General features: G+C 33.7%; 2 protein-coding genes across 2 annotated transcripts; one reads left to right on the forward strand and one right to left on the reverse strand.

Annotated features, from left to right (window-relative positions):
* Positions 1 to 1,341: 1,341 nt before the first annotated feature.
* On the reverse strand, positions 1,342 to 14,141 carry LOC133287462 (asparagine--tRNA ligase, chloroplastic/mitochondrial). The gene is made up of 15 exons (XM_061485085.1): positions 13,707 to 14,141; positions 13,129 to 13,197; positions 12,912 to 13,022; positions 12,125 to 12,229; positions 10,306 to 10,443; positions 9,342 to 9,422; positions 9,157 to 9,234; positions 8,960 to 9,028; positions 8,726 to 8,800; positions 8,528 to 8,611; positions 8,321 to 8,407; positions 3,019 to 3,114; positions 2,388 to 2,462; positions 1,937 to 2,063; positions 1,342 to 1,605 (listed from the first exon to the last, which is right to left on the reverse strand). The coding sequence occupies exons 1-15, from the start codon at positions 14,025 to 14,027 to the stop codon at positions 1,490 to 1,492; spliced, it is 1,632 nt and encodes a 543-aa protein (XP_061341069.1). The 5' UTR covers positions 14,028 to 14,141; the 3' UTR covers positions 1,342 to 1,489.
* Positions 14,142 to 18,832: 4,691 nt separating this feature from the next.
* Positions 18,833 to 22,369, forward strand: LOC133287471 (peroxisome biogenesis protein 19-2-like). The gene is made up of 5 exons (XM_061485101.1): positions 18,833 to 18,964; positions 19,051 to 19,099; positions 19,211 to 19,487; positions 20,738 to 21,054; positions 22,008 to 22,369. The coding sequence occupies exons 1-5, from the start codon at positions 18,916 to 18,918 to the stop codon at positions 22,051 to 22,053; spliced, it is 738 nt and encodes a 245-aa protein (XP_061341085.1). The 5' UTR covers positions 18,833 to 18,915; the 3' UTR covers positions 22,054 to 22,369.
* Positions 22,370 to 22,703: the final 334 nt, after the last annotated feature.

Genomic DNA, 22,703 nt, shown 5'->3' on the forward strand with positions numbered 1-22,703 from the left:
TAAATATACCCTTATTTTTTTTTAATCGTTTCATCCTTATACTTTTTTCTATCTAATATTAGAAACCCTCCTTAACAATATTAGAAACTTAAGCAATGTATATATTTTACTCTTTTTACAAAAATACACTCCAGCTACCTTGTGTGTTATTTTCTTCCCCAAGTAGATATAGTACCTTACTCATTCCTGGTGAAAATTTTATTCTTTTATGGGTTTTATCTTATCTTGTTACATGAAAAGCATCTTCTTATGTCATAGAGAGAAAAAGTCATGTGGGACTCATATTAAAAAAAAAAAAAACAGCATGGTAATCGAGTAATGTGTAGGAAAATTTTCTCTAATCATATTAGATGAGAAGTTATTTGCCCTTGTTTTAAATACAGAAATCTAATGCTTTGCTCTCTATCATTTAACAAATAAAAATGATTGCTTCGATTCCCTCCACAATATTTTTTCTCTACTTGAGAAATATTATATTTAGCCTTATAATATCTACTATGCCGTCTGTTTCAATATGATAAACTCGATTCTAGATATTTTTCTTTCAATAATTCCTTTTATTATGCTTTGGCACGTTTTTTTTTTCAAGAGGCGGCATATAACTTCTTTAACTTTTACCTCTATTTACAGAGTAAAACATTGGGTTCTGGTGGGGCCTCATCTGTTCAGGTATATTGCTTGCTCATTTTTATTGCCTTTTCGGCAGTTAATTTTTCTTTCTTTTTCCTCTCTGTTTTTGCTAGTGATTATGCGTGTGACAACAGCCTTGCTAACAACCCTCCTACAACTGTACCAACATCAAATTCCACACTGCTCCTGAACCTCCGGTACAAACTCAGTGAATCTATCTTAAAAATGTTTTTGATCTAAGATTAATTTTATATGGACTGAATTTTCTACTTAATTATTTTATTTGGTTTCAAGGCAGCAAACAACAGTACATCTGGCAAAGACTCCACAACTACAAAGTATAAATTCTGTCTATATTTCTGTTAAGATATTGTTAATAAATTCTAACTATATTTTTATTCAGGATACCAAAATGTACTCCCTTCAAATCAGGTCTGCAAACAACAGTACATCTGGCACAGACTCCGCAACTACAAAGTATAGTTTTTATCTCTACATTTCTCTTAAGATATTGTTAATATATTCTAACGAATTTTTATTCAGGATACCAAAATGTACTCCCCTAAAATGTTACTGATGGAGGACTGCTGACAAGAAGATATCCTTTTGATCTCCAGTGAATTTTTGTAAAAATGGTAAAATAGACATATTAATTAAATTTCTAATACTGTTAAAAAGAGACTTGAATGAAACAAAAATAGGAATATATATATATATATAGGGGTGTAAATGATTCAAAAACAAACCATAGGAATATTTGAACTTTTTTATTTTAAAAATAAATAAATAAAAGACGAAAGAGACTATATTGGCCAAAATACATAATTTGAATCATACAAATGAATGTTATGTACAAGGTCTAAAACTCAGCCGAGCCGGGCGTTCGAGGAAAAGGAATCACGTCCCTTATATTATCCATTCCTGTAGCAAATTGGACGAGTCTTTCAAAGCCCAAACCAAAGCCTGCATGAGGCACTGCCCTCAAGACACAGTATCAAAGTCACTATCATGAGTTGAAAGTATAAAGAGTAAACTGTTAAATTGATATTTAGAGTCACTAGTACTTTAAAGATATTTGTTAATAAATTAATCTCTTATTTAAAAGTTCATTATATTCTTTGCATATATGCGGCACTCAGGCAACAAGTTCTGCCATGACAATATTGTAGGGGATTTGGAAAATGGGGTAGTAAAAAATGCAATCTCTTATTTTAAAATTGTTAAATACGAACTCTCAAACAGTATGGTTCATAATTTGACTATGGAGAACTTAAGGAAAGAGGCTTAAAGAGAAAAGACATCTGACCTGAACCATAACGACGCAGATCAAGATACCACCAATATGCATCCTTATTCAGCTTTAAATCATCTAAACGAGCTTCTAGATACTCAAGTCGTTCTTCTCTTTGACTTCCGCCAATAAGTTCGCCAATCTAACATGGAGATAATAAATCATGAGGACATGAACATAGTTGCTAGTCCAAAAATGAAAACATATTACTGGTATAAAAAGTCACAACCCTTCACCAGCCCATGATCATTAACCTGAATACTTCAGAAGAACTCCCATGTTATCCCACCCAGCTAAGCATCCAGGCCCAAGCTTTGTAACATTATTCTTACACAAGGTAGGTCCTTTTTTTTTTGTAAGTATAACCAAGCTAAACCACTACTCTTTTGGATAGTGCTGAGAATTTGCTATTTACAAACACTACTTTATGGTAATAATAGAGCAAAAGAGATATCTTATAAATTACCCTTGGAACCAGCATGTCCATGGCTGCAACTGTCCTTCCATCATCATTCTGTCGCATATAGAATGCCTTAATATCCTGAAAATGTTAAATCCAACAACTTCAGTACTTTTGGTTCATCTCTCTCTCTCTCTCTATATATATATATACATATATATATATATGAAGCATATCAAAAGTGAGAGGAGTGTCTTATTATAAGAGCAAAAAACAAAACCATTGGATCATATCATGTGACTTGTAAGTGGCCATGTGTGATTTTTAAGTAACTTCTACAAAACATAGAAGTGAAAAGATGACAAAACAAAAGGCGAATTAGCATTTTATTCCTTTTATTTTTTATATTTTTTGAAAAAAGGAGGAAAAAAATAGAAACTTCTTTTTTGGTGGGGAGGGCATAAAGGTGAGAGCATAAGAAAATAGTCTGGACGAATGTTACTTCTACTCTATTTCCTCATTCATATCTCTCAAACTTTGAGAATTTTTCATCTTGCTTCCAAGGACAAAATTTCTTATTCTTTCCTTTACATTGTCATCCATTTTAAAAATATTTACAATCAATCCTCTATTGTTTTCAATATACTATGAAATGAACAGAGTGGTGTCCAGAAAATAAAGGGGGGAAGTAACATGCCTTTGGGTAGTCTCTGATTATAACAGGGCATCCACCAAATACCTCTTCAGTTATATAACGCTCATGTTCACTCTGGAGATCACAACCCCATTTCACCTATGGAAACAAGCAGAGACATAACTCAAATAGAAACAACTTGAAATCACCTTATAATATAAACTTGAAAGCACCTAATAATATAAAATTGTAAAGCTAATGCAACAATGACCACCAAGCATTGTGTCACTAAATGGGGCTGGCCAGTGTTCTCAAAATCGAGTTTTAAATGGTAGGATCGCACAATCCTACGGTTTTATGCCTCCAACCGATCATCGCACCTAGGATCGCAATTGTTGCAAGATCGGTGGGATCTTTCGATAAGAAAAAAACATAGGACTCATTTATCTTACCCACGACCCGAAATTCATCAAAAACTGTAATCCCTCTTCTTCATCTGATTTGTGCCAAAGGACTTCTCCATTTGGACTAGCAACTGCTGGCTGTGGCAATTAAGATCAGGTTATGCGACGGTAGTTGGCTTAGCTGCGACAAAAAAAGCAAGACCTCTTCGACGTTTGTGCGAACAAGACCTCTGCAACGGGCAACGGTGGTTGGCTACAAGTTGCTATGGTGCTTTGCTTGATATCTGCAACGGTGATATGTAGATCTTGTGATGAAATAGGACTTGCTTTTTTTTATAACAGGATTTATGGTTTTGCCTTGAATAGCTCGGTAGTGAAAAGTTGTTAATATAAAAAGTGTTGGAATAGAATCAACAATTAGTTTTTGGTTCAGGTTTGGAGAATGTATGCACTTTATATATGTGTTGAGTCCAAGTATGTGGTATGCATTTACTGAAAGTAAATATGCCGCTTGTGTCATGCATATTATGAGATATTTTGAATGTGTGTAAATAATGTTAACTATATTTAGAAAAAAATTCGAATGTCAGCAAGTGTAAATTTCTAATATAAATATCGTGATACTATTTGACATACATATTATCATATATCTTGTTAATTATGCTTTTCTCATTGTAGTACTGAAATTTGGGGAAATAAAAGTTCTTAAGTTGTAGTCGATATATTAATTTTGCTATTTATTAAGTATGGCATCAAGTGGTGGTGTTGGTAGTAGCAATGTTGAAGCTCTTCGGGCCTCTAGTTCAGGAAATCGATTGCACAAAAATATTGCTGGGAATAGATCAACGATGATGATCAACGACGGTGCAAACCGTTTGCCAAAACGAAGGGTAGCAACACACAAAACACCAAAGATCGTGGGACTGCAACTCAGTCTTTGCGCGGTGGTGCAATAAAAGTGACGTACGACGGCGAGCAACAGGGAGCAAGATTCCGGCGACTTACATCGAAGGAGAAGTCAGAAAGAGCGAGACAAGGGTGGAAGGAGACGTATGGGTGGATCGTTTGTGGAGGAGAGTTATCATGCACGTGTGACCATTTTCTACAGCGAGGCCCCAAATAGTTTTGAGATGCAGGCCAATAGATGCAAAAGTATTGGGCTAGGCTTGTTAGGAAGTGTTGGGCAATGGGGAATTAACACAAATGGTCCAAGAAGTATTAATGGGTTGGGTCGTGGGCTTGACACTTGGCCGGCATGGACAAATCAAGCCCAAACAAATTTTGTTTCACGGCCCAATTTAAGTAACAGTTATGGGCAAACTGGATCTAATGGGTCAATCACAGATAGTGTTGTTCTCATGGTTGCTTGGGCTTCCAGAGTGAAAAACCAAGATGCTGGTGTTGTAAGGATGTTGGGTGATCCAAAAGAGGCAAGGGCTGGTACCCAATGTTGTTAAAACGTAGAGTCTACGTAGAAACGGTAGGGATGAACAAAAACGTAAAATCAGAAAACGTAAACGAAACGTAAGAGTTAACTCGGCGTTTCAACCGTTTCAGCCCAAATTCCGTTTCAACCATCGTTTTGACACGTTTTTAGACAAGAAGACGTAAAACGGACGTTTTTACGAGTTGGAACGACGTTTTAACAACCATGTTGGTACCTTCCATCCAAGTACTGTTTTGACTTATATAAATAATGAATTTAAAATGCATCGCGTCAGCAAAGGTGCACCAGAGCAGATTTTGAACGTTGCGCACAATAAATCAGGAATGGAACGAAGAGTTCATGCTGTCAGGGATAAGTTTGCAGAGCACGGCTTACAGTCTCTTGCGGTATCCTACCAGGAAGTTCTTGATGGAAGGAAAGGAAGCCAAAGAGGGCCTTGGCAATTTATTGGACTCATGCCTTTGTTTGATCCAATGAGACATGATAGTGCAGAGACAGTACGAAGAGCATTAAATCTCAGAGTAAATGTTAAAAAGATAACAAGGGGGTGGAGGAGGCGCTGGGATATGCATGGCTTGCAAATTTTGGGAAGAAAACAAGAATTTTGATGGACAGTTGGGCATCCCATAGTTTTATGGCCAGTCTTATGGTTCAAAAACTGAAGCTGTTAATTGGGTCGAGAGGCTTCAAACAATGGAATCCGGGTGGCAGTTCTATCACATCACTTGTCTTCTTCCTTCACCTCGAGGACAAGGTGAGTTTTGGAAGGGGAGTATTGATGGGCCATAGGCCTAAAAGTTAGTGGATTAGTTAGTTTGTTGTGGAAACTATTCTAGAATATTCCAAAGTATAGAATAAAAGGTAGACGGTGTATGCATGAATTCATTATTGGCTTATGGGGAAATTGGGGATCTCTGGGAGTTGAGATTTCTAGGTTTATTTTCTACATTTTATCTTGTAAGGAGCTTAACTCCATTTATGTTTTCTGCAATTTCAAATTTATAAAAGTAGGTTCCATCATACCCTTCCATTCATCGGAATTGAATATTCTTTATTAGTGGAAGTTTGTTCTCATGGAAGTATCCTTAAGCCAAGTAACGTGGCAAAGCGAGTCATGACTAGTCTAACCAAATCTTTGTTTTTGGTGAAGCTTTTCAATAATGAAATGAAAGAAGTCCTTGAATAGATATAAGTAGTAATTTTTTTCCCTTAGGAATTGTTTATTGGAGAACCGGTATCTTCTTCTCTAAGTCCTCCAACAAGAAGTTACCGCAATGTGTTGCACAATATGCCCAATACAACCTTTTTCTTCACTCCATCAACAAATCTCATGTAGTATTGTTAGTCACAACTTGGACAACATTGTCTTCACCAATCTCCTCAACCATTTCATCAACCATATTAAAAATTTTGTCTGTTATTTTGGTGATGTGAGATGCATCAATGAACTTAAGGAACACAGTTCACAAAGCTATTCATATAGAAATTTAAAATTGTTTTCCTTCTTTTATCAGTCCACCCATCAGTCATTATTCTGCATCCCATTTTCTTCCATTGAGCCTTGTGTTCTTCAATAGTTGCCAATGTCATATCATATTGATGCTTCCATTATTTGACTCCGCTCATGTAGAATGATTGCTTGAAACTCAATCCATATCTTGAAATAGATTCACACACCTTGAATTCATCATTATTTAACACATTAAAAGGAATGACATTGTGTATAAAAGAACATATGTCAAGACATAGTAATTGATATACTTTTCTTGAAAATACTACATCCACCTTCATCCCCTTCTCTTGTTTCAATTTCACTACTAGCCTCGTCTTCTTGGGTAATAGTATTAGATTTTTTTTCTAATAATTTTTCTTGCAATCCGGCGACAATATCCAACATTTCTTTCTTTACTTCTTTGGGCACCACTCTAAATGCTCCAACATCCTTTTGTGTTCCCACCACATAATGTTTCAGTCGATAAATACCTTTGATCACTATCTTCACACAATATTTGCACTTAACTTCTTTTACATCTCCCTCATTTGGAAAGCCATGTTTACATATAACATTTCATTTATTCCCAGTAGTATTTTTGTGCAATCGATTTCTTGAACTAGAGGTAGGAAAGTTTCAATATTGCTACTACCAATAACACCAGTTGAAGCCATACTTTATAAATAGCAAAACCAATATATTAACTAAAACCTAAGCTTTTATTTCCCAAGTTTTAGTATAACAAGAACTGCAATGAGCAAAGCACAATTCTCAAGCTATATGATAATATGTATGTCAAATAGTATGATAATATCTATATTAGAAATTTTCACACTTTTTTATGAAAAAAAACTCTAAATATGATAAACATTATCTATACACACATTCCAAAATATCTCATAATTTGTATGTCAAAACAATATGACATATGTCCGGCATATTTGATTCCAGTAAATACATGCCACATATTAGGACTCCACACACATATGAAATGCATATATTCCCTAAACCTGAACCAAAAACAAATCATTGAGCCTATCCCAACACTTCCTATATCAACAGGCTAGACCAGAAATCCAATTATCAAAGCAAAGCAACTAAGCATTTCATCACAAAAATCTACATACCACTGTTGCATATGTCAAGCAAAGCACCAGAGCAACTCACAGCCACACACACAACCAACCACAATTGCAAAGGTCTTGCCATCATCCTAGTCGCAGCCACGCACGCAGCTAAGACAACAACCGTCTCACGACCTACTCTTAGTCAGCAACCAGCAATTGCAATTGCAAGTCATACGTCAAATGGAGAAGTGAAAGGCAGAGATCAAATGGAGAAAAGGGATTAAGGTTCTCGAACGTGTTGTGAATGAAATCTTGGATCGTGGGTAAGGTAAATGGGTCATGGGTTTTGGATTTTTTATTGATCAAAAAACATGGTAGGATGGCACGATCCCACCGATCATGCAAGAATTGCGATCCTAAATGCAATTTGGATCAATTGAAAGCAAAAAAAATCATATGATCATGCAACCCTACAATTTAAAGCTCAATTTTGACGACACTGGTTACAAGACATCCTCTGGTTCAATGGACGCTAAAGCTCTTTCATTTTACGTTCAATGTATAACTCAAGCAGAAACCTAGTTAACATCATGTGCCTCAAGCTGCATACTCTCATCAAGAATATGTGAAAGCATAATAGTAAGAGCTCATGCAATAAGTCATAATAAATATTTAAAATTTAACATACCATAATAATTTTGTTAAAAAAAAGTAGTGATTTTGATTGTGCACAATCTTCATGACAAACTTCTCTAAATGATTACCATTTCCTTTGCTATCTGTCATTATTACTTGTGATCTAGAGTGCAATACAGACTATTCTCATGCAGTTAAGGAGGTTCGAGGCAATGAACAAATGCAAAAAGATGAGATTATAAAAACCAATAAACAAAAGTAACTACACGTTGAACATGTTATTGCATATGAAAAAAAAAAAAATTGATTAATGAGTTACCGGAAATTCAAATTTCTTATTTGCTCGTGACAGTAGATCTATTGCTTCCGTGTAGGTTATTTGCACAACGTCTTTATCTGCTACATCCTTTTCATAATGACAACAATAATACAAAGATAAAAGAGCTTACTGGTGATTAGAATTAACATGTGCAGTTATAAATCAGATGAAGGACAGCAATATGATGGTTACACTGAGAGCTCATACACTCAAGCGATCAATGATTCCCTTATCAATCCATGTATCAAAAAACTCCATGTCTTCTTTGCAATTATTGAGAACATATCTTATCTTCAAGAAAAAATACACGCACAAGCTTTAATATGAAGAAATAACATAAAAATGAGCTTTCAAAATGATGTAAAGACCATGGCAACTTTTTAGCAGTTGTGGAAGGTAACATACCACAAACTGGAGATAGGCAGTTGCACAAGCCATGTCATCATTTAGATCAGCAAATGCAAGCTCCGGTTCAATCATCTGAATAAACAATAAGATACCTCTCCTTTGATTCTTGTTCCATTTCAAATGTATAACAATAACTATTAAGAAAGACTCAGACGCTCAGAAACAAAAATGAATGTATACTCTGATTTCCTATTTATTCAAATGAACACAAGAAAAACAGAAATCACTGACCCAAAATTCAGCCAAGTGCCTAGAAGTGTTAGAATTTTCTGCTCGGAATGTGGGACCAAATGTATACACCTTCATTGGGACAAGATTTAAAGTTTATTTCCATTGCCAATTCTAAAATACTAGATATTAAAGAAAGACGGAAACAACTACAAAAATTTAAAAAGATAAAGAGTGAGAGGGAGAGGTGACATATGTACATCAGAAAGAGCAGTAGCATAAGTTTCAGCATTGAGTTGACCGGAAACAGTCAAGAATGCTGGTTTTCCAAAAAAGTCCTGATGCACAGAATGGTTCAAATTAGAATATGCGCAATAACCACATTGCACACTTACTGAATACTGACAACTGATATCAAAAGAGTAGGGGTATGAATCTGACTCACTTGTGACCAGTCAATTAATCTGTCATTCAATTTTGGAATAGCATCAACAGGAGAATCAGCAGCTTCTTGAGAACTTGGTATCTGTAAATTGAACAGAGAAAAATCTAAAACTAAATGCATAATAAGACGAGAAATCAGTGCTAGTAATTATGACGGGCTTGTAACACTATCCTTGCACCATTTTTTAATTATGGAAACTAGCCTCCTTTGTTGGGGGAAGAAATTTATCAAAGGGAAGCTATGAGTAGTGAGTAAACAAAGCAATAAACACTGCATGAGCCATGTAGAATTTAAAGATACAGTTAACAAAAAATATAAGAACAAGGAATTCAAATAAATGCTAACTGCATAAGATTTGTTGATCTTGAATTCTTTCAAATTATCGACAATATTTCCCAGAAAAGAGCAACTACATCAAAGAAAACATTGGGAAAAACCATTAAAAAAGGCCTTGCTCTAAATATTTTTACTAAAGATTTTATTTTCAACAAAGTTCAATGACATTGATTGATCCATATAGCTGATCCCACATATTGAGATAAGACTTGGCTGTTGTTGCTGTAGTTATAAATTAATTATAATCAACCACTGTTTCTCAAAAATCCAAAGAGCAGCATCGACATAGATCCTCTTCTGCTCCAAAATACGAGCTAAAACCAAACTCTCTTCTGCTCATAGCCTAAAGTAAAGGATGATGTTACATCCTATTCTAAGAGTTTAGTTTTCTCTACTGTGAATTACGTGGGTATTTTATCGTATATTTCATCGTAATTTGGAATGGAGGACTGCTTCACCCTCAAGCAGGGTTTTGTAACAAAATTCCTACTCATGAGATTTTTCGGTCGGGTGGGAAAGAGGAGTGGAGAACTGTGTCCTTGATTGTTCAAAATGCATCAATAACATGGAATTTAATATAAAAAAAATATTCATATAAAGAGGAAGTATCTCATGGAACTGTGAATACCAAGGTAGTAACACAAAATTGTTCACCCGCTCCCTCACAATCCGAAGCTGTGATAATAGGACTTGAGACCCAGACAAACCCATTTTCTTGGAAGAACTTGTGTGTGGCATAGGCGAGTGCATTCCTAACCCTAGCAACCTGAAATCATTTTGCACCACAAAAAGAAGATGATGATATTTAAAACAAAAATACAGTTATTTCCTTAGAGAAAATAGCAACAAAACTTACATTGATCAATCCCTTGTCAGAATTTTATGCATAAAGAAGTACATCAAAATATCATATGTAATAAAAAATAGAGGGAAGGAAACAAACAGCAGCAAAAAATTCATTGCCAAAGCATGCCTATATGAATATGTTGCACACATAGAAAAATAATGGAAATAGAAGAAGCTACAAAGTAGCTGTACTGGATTTAATTGATAAGCTCATATTTCAAAATTCATTGATGGTTAGTTTTAAGCACATATACCAATACCAAGAACTCCTGCTAGCTGAAGAGATACTTGCAGCAGAACAAAAATAACCTCCATGGGAGTAATTTCAGATTGAAACCAAACCTGTTTCTACTTGTTTTCTCAGATTATTTATCCATGATAAGTATGTCCACACAAATTAAATTTTGTTCACCTACATGAAATTTATTTACCAAATCTGTCACAGTAAATTGAGTTTACATGACCAATCAAAACTCTAAAACTAGTTAGTTCTAACTCGGATTTCTTGAACTCCATATGAAGCATGCAATTCACACCAGTCACATCCCACCAATAATTTAACGCATCAAATTTGGTAGAAAGGTTATTGAATCGCAATTCAAGTCATGTATCACTAAGCTATTTTTTGAATCGAGAATCGTAAATCGTATTTGTATCAAATCGTAAAATTCAAAGACACAATAAAAAACAGTTTAAAATATATCATGTACATGATGTATAATACACAATGTAACAATTTCAATTAGGAACTAGAATTTGACAAACTAACTTAACCATAAGTCTCGAAAAACAAAATCATGACATAAACCATAACTGAATCACATAAAGTGATTACATGAAGCTTATGTTTCAAAAGAAGAAGAAAAATATAGCAATGACATAGCCAAATAATGTGCATATAGACCGAGAGAGTGACCGTATAAAGCTTCTATTTCAAAAGAATGAAAACATAGCAATGGAATATCCAAATAGGATGATGCATAGAGTGAGTTAGCATGTGAAGCCCATATTTCCGAGGAATGAAAACATAATAATGAAATAATCAAATGGGGTGAATTTAATGGTGTTCCTTGTCCATTTTGATTTAACAACTTACGCTTATTTGACTTTTTAATTTCTTTTACCGGAATTGGTGAAAGAAAAAAATGAACGAACTATTGAATCATATGATCCATATCACTGATACGGAATCGAATTGATTCATGCTTGTATGTACGATTCAAAGCCATCTCCGATTCATCACATGATATGAACCGCTGGCTTGGCATATCACATCGGATCGTAAGATTCGACTCGCAAATCGTACAACTTCTATAAAAATATTTTGGAGATGCTTATTCCCCCATTTTTGCTCCTAAGGAAATTCTTCATCATGAATGACAAGAAACCAGCTGCATATTCAATATTTCAATCATCTAGAAATTAGCATCACATAATATAATAGGATGGATGAAAAACAATAATAAATTAGTAGAATTTCAAGACAGATCAAAAAATTATTGGGCCTTGGTGTCACATAACAATCATCCTTTTTGCATAATGAAGCAGAGGGCTAAGCAGGCTAGGCATAAATATGCTAAGAAAGAAAACAGAAACCATACTGCACCAAAAGTATTTGTCCTCGGACGTAGATGTGCTTTTGTTCTTAGAAATTCTCTGCTGGCTCTTTTCTTTTGGATGGGAAAGGAGGGGTCACTCTTGCCGATCTGAACATGTAAGACCAAAGTTTCGAATGAAATTGCCAGCTTGAAGTTAAAGATTTAATTGAAACAAATTGTGAACATGCAATGAGTCTGTCTAATGACAGAGAAAAAATAAAATCAAGTATAATCATTTGTAGCACCACTGCTACTTTCAGTTAGGAAGCCATTGCCATGGCAAATGGTTGTCTTTGTCATGCCTTTCACATTAATGCAACCAAAAACCAAGTAGGAGCATGATGGAATATAAAAGAAAGTTAGAGATTTAAATCACATTTTAAACTTAGGGCTCAGATTCAATGACTAAATCATGTATTCATGAATTATTATCAAGTCATTGGTTTAAAATAGAGCTTAAAGCAAATATTTTCATTAACGGTGCCAAAAGACCAGAGCAAGATCTTTCTCAAGCACGTAGCCAAATGTGACTGTCAGCACTTACAAACATGCACATCAAGATGTTAAAAATGTGGAAATAAAAAATAGTAGACACAGTGCCAAAATATTCTAGGGTAGAGGTCTATGCAACATTATGATGGGAATGTATAGGAAAATAACAATGGGGAAACAAAGTTAAAATGGATAAAGTCTTGAAGAAATTCACGAAGCAACCAGAATAAAGTGCAGATATCTTATAAGAGAACAAAATGGTGAGACCATGTTTCATTAAGAATGAAGGAGAACTAACCAGTACTATTTTGTTGACCTTCAATTCCACATTTTGTTTAGAGCCTTGGCTCTTCACCACAACTCCTTGCACCCATATAGACGCACCAGTAGTAATCAAGCCAGATTCTACCTAATAATAAGCTACAGAACTTGAAGACAGACAGACAAATAAAAAGCTACAAATGCATGACCAGAAATTCCTTCGTATAACAACAAGATAGCAAAAATAAACACACCTGATCATAGCCTTCAACCTCCGAGTCCATCACACATTGCATGTTAGAAAGGCACGAACCATCATTAACCTAGACACAATAAACAAATTACTCAATCAGTAACATAGTTATCAAATGCGGGCCATCCCCGAAAAAACGCTATAGCATTACAGCGGGTTGCGATTGCGGAAATAGCGAAATAGATATATGACAGAAATAATGACAAAAAGAAACATTTCTTAAAAAACAGAAATAGCATAAGTGAGAGAGAGAGACACCAATAGACTAAAAAACCCTTATAATTTTTCTGTTACACATTTAAATTTAGGACAAGATAGACATTTTGCCGCCTTATGAGAGCAATATGGCCTCAATTTGGCCGCAAATGCGATAGCAATGGCCGCTGTTGGATTCCGGTGTGGTTTCTTGCCGAGAGGCACCGCAACCCCCATAAGGCGGGGCTTGCTGTACTATTAACTACTATGATCAGTAATACATATTAACTGCCATAAAAGCATGAATTGAAATGCACATTTGCCTAATAGCTAGGCAAACCCTCACCAATTCGATATGAATAGAATGAAAGAGGGCGAGCTGACCTCAATGAAGGTGACGCTACTCTGAAGGCGAAGAGTGCGAACCCAGCCTTTGAGGACGAGGTTGTGGCCGAGCAAGTCGAGGCCTTCGCCTTTAACATCGGCAACCCTAAGCTTCTTGCGGAATTCACCTACTTTTTCGGCGGAGCGAAGTGTTGCGGCGGCGCAGAAGCAGCGGCGTGAGGAGAAAGGAGAAGGTCGGAGAAAGAGAGGTTTAGGTGTGGCGTAGAGTGACAAATAAACAAGTGCTGATGCATAAGGTTTTACAAAACGGAGGTTCCTAGTTGCTATTGCTATTGCCGCACCAACGCCAACGCTACCCATTTGGTTCGTTTCCGATGCAGTGGCGCTGTTGCTCACCACACCCTATTCACTTGTGGACAAGTCTTATATCCGTTGAGTTCCGCACCTTAAACTAACGCTCCTGGTACTTGTGGAATCTCTCTGTTCTGTCTTTTATCTTTTCTTTCTTTTTTTTCTTTTTAATCTTTTATAGGGTTTAGTTTAGCACTTTACACATAAGTGCCAAAAAAACGCAAGCAATGAAAAAATTATAGAAAAAGTGAATTTTTTTTAATTTTAAATTTTAAATAAAAAATTTTAAGTTGTATCTTTCTCTCACTCAAAATAATATAACTCTACGTTCTTTAAAAGAATAAATTTTAAGTTATACCATATTATTTTTAATACATATTTTTTAGAGTAAAATATTTTTTAGATCCTCAACAAATATTACAGGGCCTAATTAATCTCTTATAAAAAAGTCGACTCATGGTCGATCTAGAATTTAAAATAGACATATGTTAGCCCTTTTGAAGAACTAACGTAGATCTTTTTTGATTTTCAGAAAGACCATGATTTTGACTAACTATATCTATTTTGAATTTAAGAAGGAAAATAAGTTGACTTTTTTTTTTAAGAAATTAAAAATGCGCCTCGAGATTTTTGTTAAGGACTCAAAAAGTACTTCACTTTATCTTTTATATAATATTTGATTAAAAGTGTTAAATATATTAAGGTCCAATGAAATATTTTAAATGTGTTTTATTAATATAAATAAAATGAAAATATAATATATATAAATATATATATATATATATATATTTGTGCTCCCCTTCTTTTTAAATTTTTGGTTTAAATTTAAGAAATTCTCTCATATTATCACGTGTAAATTTCTTGAACTTTATATTTATTAAAGTAAACACCATTTTTGGTCCCTAACAAAAACACGGTCCCCACTTTAGTCCCTTACAAAAATAAATTAGTCAGTTAGTCCCTAACAAATTCAAAGTAGACCCATTTTAGTCCTTTTGAGGAACTAATATGGGTCTTTTTTGAATTTGTGAGGGCACGATTTCAACTAAATGGGTCCACTTTGAATTTGTTAGGGACTAACTGACTAATTTATTTTTGTAAGGGACTAAAGTGGGGACCGTATTTTTTGTTAGGGACCAAAAAGGGTATTTACTTTGTTTATTAATAAACTCCAATTCATCAAATTGTAATATTGATTCTTTACTATATATTTTATTTGTTATGCTTTTAGTATATATACGGATCAGTTATGTGAATAGCATATAATAAGTTATTATATATTATTTGTGGAACCAATGCACTCTACGTAAAGATTATAAAAGTTCAACGATTTTGATGATAACAAACAAGCATGAAAGGAAGGCTTCAAGTTGCAACAATAAAAAAGAAACAAACATCCAACAATCATGAAGTCCTTCAAGATTCAAGCTTCAAGAGAAGAATCTAAGTCCAAGAATTATCAAGTAATATACTTTAGGACTTATAATTAATTGTGAGGGTAACTGACTTCTTTCATGAATAAACTCAAACGTATTTTTTTATAAAATACATGCATTAAATTACCATTTGATTACACAGAGGATTTATAACATTACGCTTTCATATAAACATGTTTGAAAAGGTTTTAGAATATTTTTAAACGTATTTCCAACCTTTTTAAAAGGTTGGGAATCGATTCTCTGTGATAAGGAATCGATTCCCTCTCAACTGAAAGGTTGAGAATCGATTCCACTCATAAGGAATCGATTCCTACTACACCAGAGGACGAAAATAACGGCTATAAACGGCTAGTTTTGCGAGAATGAGTGTGCAAAGGGTCATGGGGGGCCTCTATAAATAGTGACCACTATTCCCCTTGATGGGACACACCTCTTGATCATAATCCTTGCTTTATTTCACATCATTTGCTTACTTTCTATCATCTTGATCATAAATCATTCTTGAGCTTTATTCTTGTGAGAGTGTCAACACCCATAGTTCTTCAACTTGTATTATTTGTACTTTGAGAGTAGTTAGCTATTGCTTAAACACCTCCATTTGATTTATTGAATAGTCAGGGGAGTGAACCCTATACACTTGAAAGGTCACCAAATTCCTAAGAAAATTTGGAGTGAAAAAGTGTAAGGCATCAAGAGCCTGAAGTCTTAAAAAGTTGTAGTGGCTTGTCAAACACTCTCAAGCTTGATAGCTAGTGAAAAGAATTGATCGAGCGGCTTCAGTCTCGACGTAGGTCACAGTGGCGGTGACCGAACCAGGATAGATTTAGTTTGCAATTTCTCTAACCTTAATCTCTTTATTTAAGTATTAAAATTGTATTTTAGATTGTCTTTATATCTTCGCTTGCTTACTTTGTTGATTACTACACTTGCTCTTACACTTAGATTTTCCTTATTAAATCACTTGTTTGAAGAAATAATATCGTATCCGTTGAGTTCAGCACCCTAAACTAACACTCCTGGTACTTGTGGAATCTATCTGTTTTGTCTTTTTTTTTTAATCTTTTATATTATTATTTTTTTAATACATATTGGGAAGGATATTGTAACAACCAATTAGTATTACTATTAATGTTATTACCAATCAATTTCATCGTTAGATTGATTATGTTGATTTAATGATTATATTTATTTCTATCTTTGTATGATTATGATTCCTCATTTTAATACTTTATATTTATTTTTATCTTTATTTGGTTATAATTTCTCATAGTATTAAATATGAGAAATTATTTTTGTATTAAATATAAAAAATTATAACTATACAAAGATAAAAATAAATATAATTGTTAGATCAATATAATCAATCTAACGATAAAATTAATTGATGATAATAATAATAACACTAATTAACAGTGACAAGTTTATTGATTAAAAGTGTTAAATATATTAAGGTCCTATGAAATATAATTATAGGGTTTAAATTTTCTTCTGCGACATAAATGTTTTCAACTCTCTTACTGACACTTCAAAGTGTGTGTTTTTCTTCTTCTTTACAAAGAATGAACTCCACCATTTTTCTATCAGCAGGAAAATCAACGATCTCTCGTGTGAAAGGAGAGATATAAAACCCATAATTATATTGAGGGGTTGCACATTCCCCCGTAACGCAAGACGAAAACTTTTCCGGCATATACACTGAAGTGGGTCCCATTGGTTTTTTAAAAAATGAAAAAATAATGAAGTGTTGGCACGAAAATCAACCTATCACTAGCGGGAGAACAAGATTTTCTTATAACAGGATAACTATTTTTCCCTTATATTTATGTTTGAAATTTAATAAGTATATGATTCAATTTATTATAATATTATTTATAATAATAATTTTCTGTTTACAACGTTAAAATATTCATACATAATATTTATAAGCATATTGACATATTTGAAATTGGTTTTATTAATATAAATAAATTGAATATATATATATATATATGTGTGCCCGCTTCCCTCCTTTTTAAATTTTTGGTTAAAATTTAAGAAATTCTTCATATTATCACGTGTAAATTTCTGAACTTTAAATTTATTAAATAAACTCCCATTCATCAAAATGTAATATATACGGATTCTTTACTATATATTTTATTTGTTATGCTTAAAAAAGTATTTGTCATTTTTTTTTATATACAAGTATTTATCATTTTAAATGACATAAAGTTATGTCATTTTAAGAAATAGATAAACACATAAAAATATTTTTTTATCTAAAATTTAAATTAAAAAAATCACTCACTTTCTTTCTCATGATTTTCATTTTTTGTGTCTATCTCTCTTAAAATGACATAACTTATGTCATTTAAAATGACAAATACCAAATCTTTAGTGTATATATATATATATATATATATAGCATATAATAAGTTATTATATTATTTTTATTTAATGTTTGGCGAGCTAACGAAATAGTATAAATTATTTTATAGTTTTTAATATATTTTATTTAACATTATGATTTTTAGATATATTTTTATAATTTATAATTGGAACCAAAGGAGAAAAAAAATTAAAATTAAAATTATGAGAAAAAAATATTTGGAAAAAAAATCTAATATTATGTTATTTTATTTATTTATATCATTTCCCAACACTAATTAAATTTTCTTCAAATATAAAATAACATATCATATCACATTGCTTATTCATTGAACATTGGAATAGAATATAAGTTTATCATACCTTTATCTTTTCTTATCTTTATCGGTGCCAAACAACTCTACTTGTTTAGCGAATCAAAATTTTATGATGAGATTTTGGGTACATGATCAACCACCAAAGTGAATTAAGAAAATTTAAATAAGTAAATATAAAATATTTTTCATGTTTCTATATAATAAATATTTTATTTTTTAAAAACATTTTTTATTTCATTGAGTAATATTCAAAACTTTGGCTCAACCCAATTTTTAGATAATTTTTAAAGGTGAGACGAAACGTCTTTCTTTTTTAATGGAAGATTAGTCTGTTTTTTTTTCAATGGCAAAGTTTAAGGCACTTACTATTTTAACAAAGAGTAACCGCGGCCATTTCTTACTTGGATTTTTTTTCGGATTTTTGAGAAATTGAAATTTTTAAAATTTTAAAATTTTAAATATTATTGTAAATTGAAGATAAAAATGATATTTTTAAAAATTAAGATTCTCGAACAAATAAAATTTTTTTCTGTACCAGATTACTCCGAACATAAAATGTCAGGAGAATATTAAAATGAGAATGCTTTCAAGTTAAAAAAATAAAAATAAATAATAATTCAGTTCTTGCGGGCAAACCCTAAAAATAATAATAATAAAGTAACTTAAAAAATTAAATAAAAAAAATTGACATAGGAAAAGAAAATAACGACAATTGGATGATAAAAGCCTGCCATTTGGGTTGTTGTTTGCTGTAAGGGTCGGACGGTGAGAACTATGGCCGACCACGACCACCCTTCTGAAGACCTCGACCAACTCCTCGACAGTATGTACTGTCTCTACGCACACACAAACATAAACTCTATCTATTGTTTTTTCTTTATCTGAGACTCTTTCATTCAATCATTTCAGGTGCCTTGGATGATTTCCAGAACTTCAACCTTAATTCTTCCCTTCCAAGGTCTCTCTCTCCTCTCTTTTTATCTCTTAATTTCTTCCGTGCATTTTTTGTTTATTTATTTCTTTTTAATTTTTTGTTATTGAATCTTCAACTTTGTTTGTGTGTTTGAAGTGGGGAACCTCCTGGGAACAAAAAGGAGTCTCCTTTGCCTTCAGGGGTTCAAGGATTGGGCATGGGGTTACCTGATTTGACAATTAAGAAGAAGGGAAAACAGAAGGTTTCTAAGGATACCCATGTCTCCGAGGCCCTCAACAAACTCAGGGAGCAAACCAAAGAGGCCGTTAAGGGCCTCGAATCTATGTCCCCACCCGGTGGTGTAGATGATTTGGGTAAGGATGCCATGATGGAGGATTGGGTCAAACAGTTTGAGGAGCTTGCTGGCTCTCAGGTAATTTGCTTCTTCTTCTTCTTCAAATGATTTGGTTCTGGTAAACTATTTGAGTTTTCAATTCTCTTATCAAAGTGCTTGGATTTTTTTTATGTTTTATATATTATATCATCAAGTTGTTAAGTGAATTTGAGTCGTGGATTTTACTGGCAGTTACTTGTGCTTTGTGTCTTCCCTAGGGGTCCTGTAAATAAGCTTAGCTTAGAACTTGGACAATGTTATATTCCATCAAGATGGAATTTGAGAATCGTGTCATTTTTGTGTTGCACTTGTAGTAATTTTTTTGTTTGCTGCTGCATCTGAGGATCATGAGCCTTAGCTTGGTTGGTATGTCCTGTATATGATAAAACTATGTGTTCAGTTAGGTACGGAGTGGTGAAGAAACAATTGTTAAGGAGATTGATTATTCCAATTTATATATATGGCCTTTATTTCCTTATGCTCTTTGTCTATTGTTAAAATTGAAAATGGGGTTACTTTTTTTCGCGTAATGACAAAATCTGAGTGATCATGATTTAAAAATCTTACCAAATGATGGTAGCTCAGTTCGCGCATGGGAGCTGAGCAGATAGGGGTGAGAGCATGTGTTCAATCCTCCCCAGTACCATCTTTTGGAGGGGTTTAAAGTCTTAATCCTGGACTCGCCCTAAACAGGATTGCCTCCCGTGAAAGATATTTGATGTTTATCCAAAAAATGATTTAGAAATCTTTGTTGGTATGATTATGATGACTTACTACATTTGGTGTTTTCTGAGTTCGGTGTCATATAAATTCAGTTATCTTCCAAGATTTTGGTATATATTTTCCAGATTAAAATCCCTGAGAAAAACTTGGTTATAATGTGAAGTATTTGCTTTTAACAGAATGAAGTGAGCTTACTTTATGCAACACCTCAGGTTCATAAATTTCATTCTTGTGGGTGTTTTGACTGAACTAAAATAGTGCTTGCATTGTGAAAGATGATAGCCAAGCAAAGCAACCATTAAAGCCTGGAAATACTGCCTTCATTAATAAATTTGGCCTCTTGTTTATCTTCTTTTAAATACGCTAATGAGGGAGAAGCAAACCAAACCAATCTAAGTTAATTTGCAAAGTTTGGCTATAAATTTTACTCTGAGGAAGCAAGTGATTAAGGCCATAAGGATATTATAACTACATACTGTGCTCTTTTGTAATTCCTCACTATGAGAATACTATATGTCGGCTTTCTTCCCTGGAATCAGTGCTAATAATATTATTAATTTTCTTAGGACATGGAATCCATTGTGGAGACCATGATGCAGCAACTTCTGTCCAAGGATATTCTTCATGAACCAATGAAGGAAATAGGAGAAAGATATCCAAAGTGGTTGGAAGAGCATAAAACCAGCTTGAGCAAAGAAGAATATGAACGGTATTCACACCAGTATGAACTGATTCGAAATCTTAATGAAGTTTACGAAAATGATCCTGGAAACTTCAACAAGATTGTTGAGCTCATGCAGAAAATGCAAGAATGTGGACAACCACCGAATGATATTGTCCAGGAGCTTGCTCCTGATTTCGATTTAGCCAGTCTTGGACAGTTGTAAGTTACCTTTCATTCTTGAAAATGCATTCTTAGGGCATATGTGGGTGTTTATCGCGCCATGTACTTGTAGCAATAATCTCTATTTACTTATTTCAAAATAAAACCCTCATTCGTGAAGAACATGCATTGATTTATTTTTAGCTCCCTAAATACTCAAATTAATGAACGCTTTGTCATAGAATTGTAAGCTTATAACTAATAGTTATATGTTGACTGTAGAGCTGCTGTTTCTATGGGTTATGCTTAATATTTCAGTTCATGTTTATGGTCGATACCAGTAGCAGCAGACCCCCAATTCATGAAAGTCTTATGTTATAAAAATAAAGACATGTCCAAGTAACCAAATGGGTCAGTCACAATAAGTTAAAGTAGTTAAATCAGTTATTGATAGCAGTTAGAACTTTAACTGAATGGTCAGAGGCAGGTTAATAAGGAGAGGGAGAAGATAGCATGTAGACAGTTAGTTCTAGGGGGAGAGACCAGGCTTTCGAATTCCTGAGAGATTAGTACTTTATACACCATTCTTTCTCTTCCTAATATGGACTCTCCACTGATCAAGAGTAAATTTTGATTTGTTCCCTCCCTTTTCTTCCTCAATTGCTCGTCCAGTTCTATTAGATACTCAGTGGTTTGGTATTAAATCATCATAAGAAAGCCATGGTCTTTTGTATCATTTACTGGGCCCTAGTCTCCAAGACCCTACTTGTGTACCAAACATTCAATATCAAAGACATGATCATCCAGTAGGCCACGCATCCCCCTCTCTCGTTAAGTGCTTTCACCACCATTGTATTTTTTTTAAAAAAAAAAAATACATGCCAGCATTCATTGTCATTTTATTCTTTTTGCTTTTCTGGAAACTAGGTCATTTTACTTGCTTCTTATTATAGTTGTCAAGCACATTCTTGTATGTGCACAGCATCAACTGATGTGAAAATTTTCTCCTGCAGATCTCCAGAAATGCTCGACTCTCAGACAAATTGTTGTATAATGTGAAGCTATTTCTTCCCTCTTACTATGTGGCTGCTGCTGGTTTACAGATTCTTAGGAACATTTGTTTTTCTCTTGTCCAATAAAATATGCGCTACAATTTTTCTTTTACTACTTATGAGGAATCGACAGTTTATAGCCTGCCTCTGTTTAAGGTTGTATGTGATCCTGAGGGCTTCTCTATTAACATTTTCTTAGAGCAATGATAAGTACAAGTTGCTAGTTGCAAACAAAATTTGCTTGCTCGAGATCCTTGAATTTGATGTCCATCATGAATCATGATGAGCTATTTGCAAGACTGAAAATCACAAATTCCTTAGGTATGGATTGAATTGCAGTAATTGTGTCGTTTGTTTTAGCTATATTCGTCACCTTGAACTTTTGACGCTTGGAGGTATTATGTGAGGGAGCCATTTTTTTTCCTTGTAAGTTAGAGATTACAGTAATTTCAGTTCTATGTAAACACAATCAGAATTTTTGTTCATATCATATTTAAAAAAATTGCACTATTAGAATTATGAATTTATTAAACTTCAAAGTGATCAATATGGAACAAGGACCTCTCTTGAAAGATTGAAAGAATGAATTTCCAATGGTTAACAAAGAAAAAAAGAGAGGATATAATGACAGAAATAATCTTGGACGTATGTAATTTC

This window comes from Gastrolobium bilobum, unplaced genomic scaffold (genome assembly GCF_033153095.1).
Source record: "Gastrolobium bilobum isolate Gb01-03AN ecotype WA unplaced genomic scaffold, APGP_CSIRO_Gbil_v1 utg5060, whole genome shotgun sequence".
NCBI classification, from domain to species: domain Eukaryota; kingdom Viridiplantae; phylum Streptophyta; class Magnoliopsida; order Fabales; family Fabaceae; genus Gastrolobium; species Gastrolobium bilobum.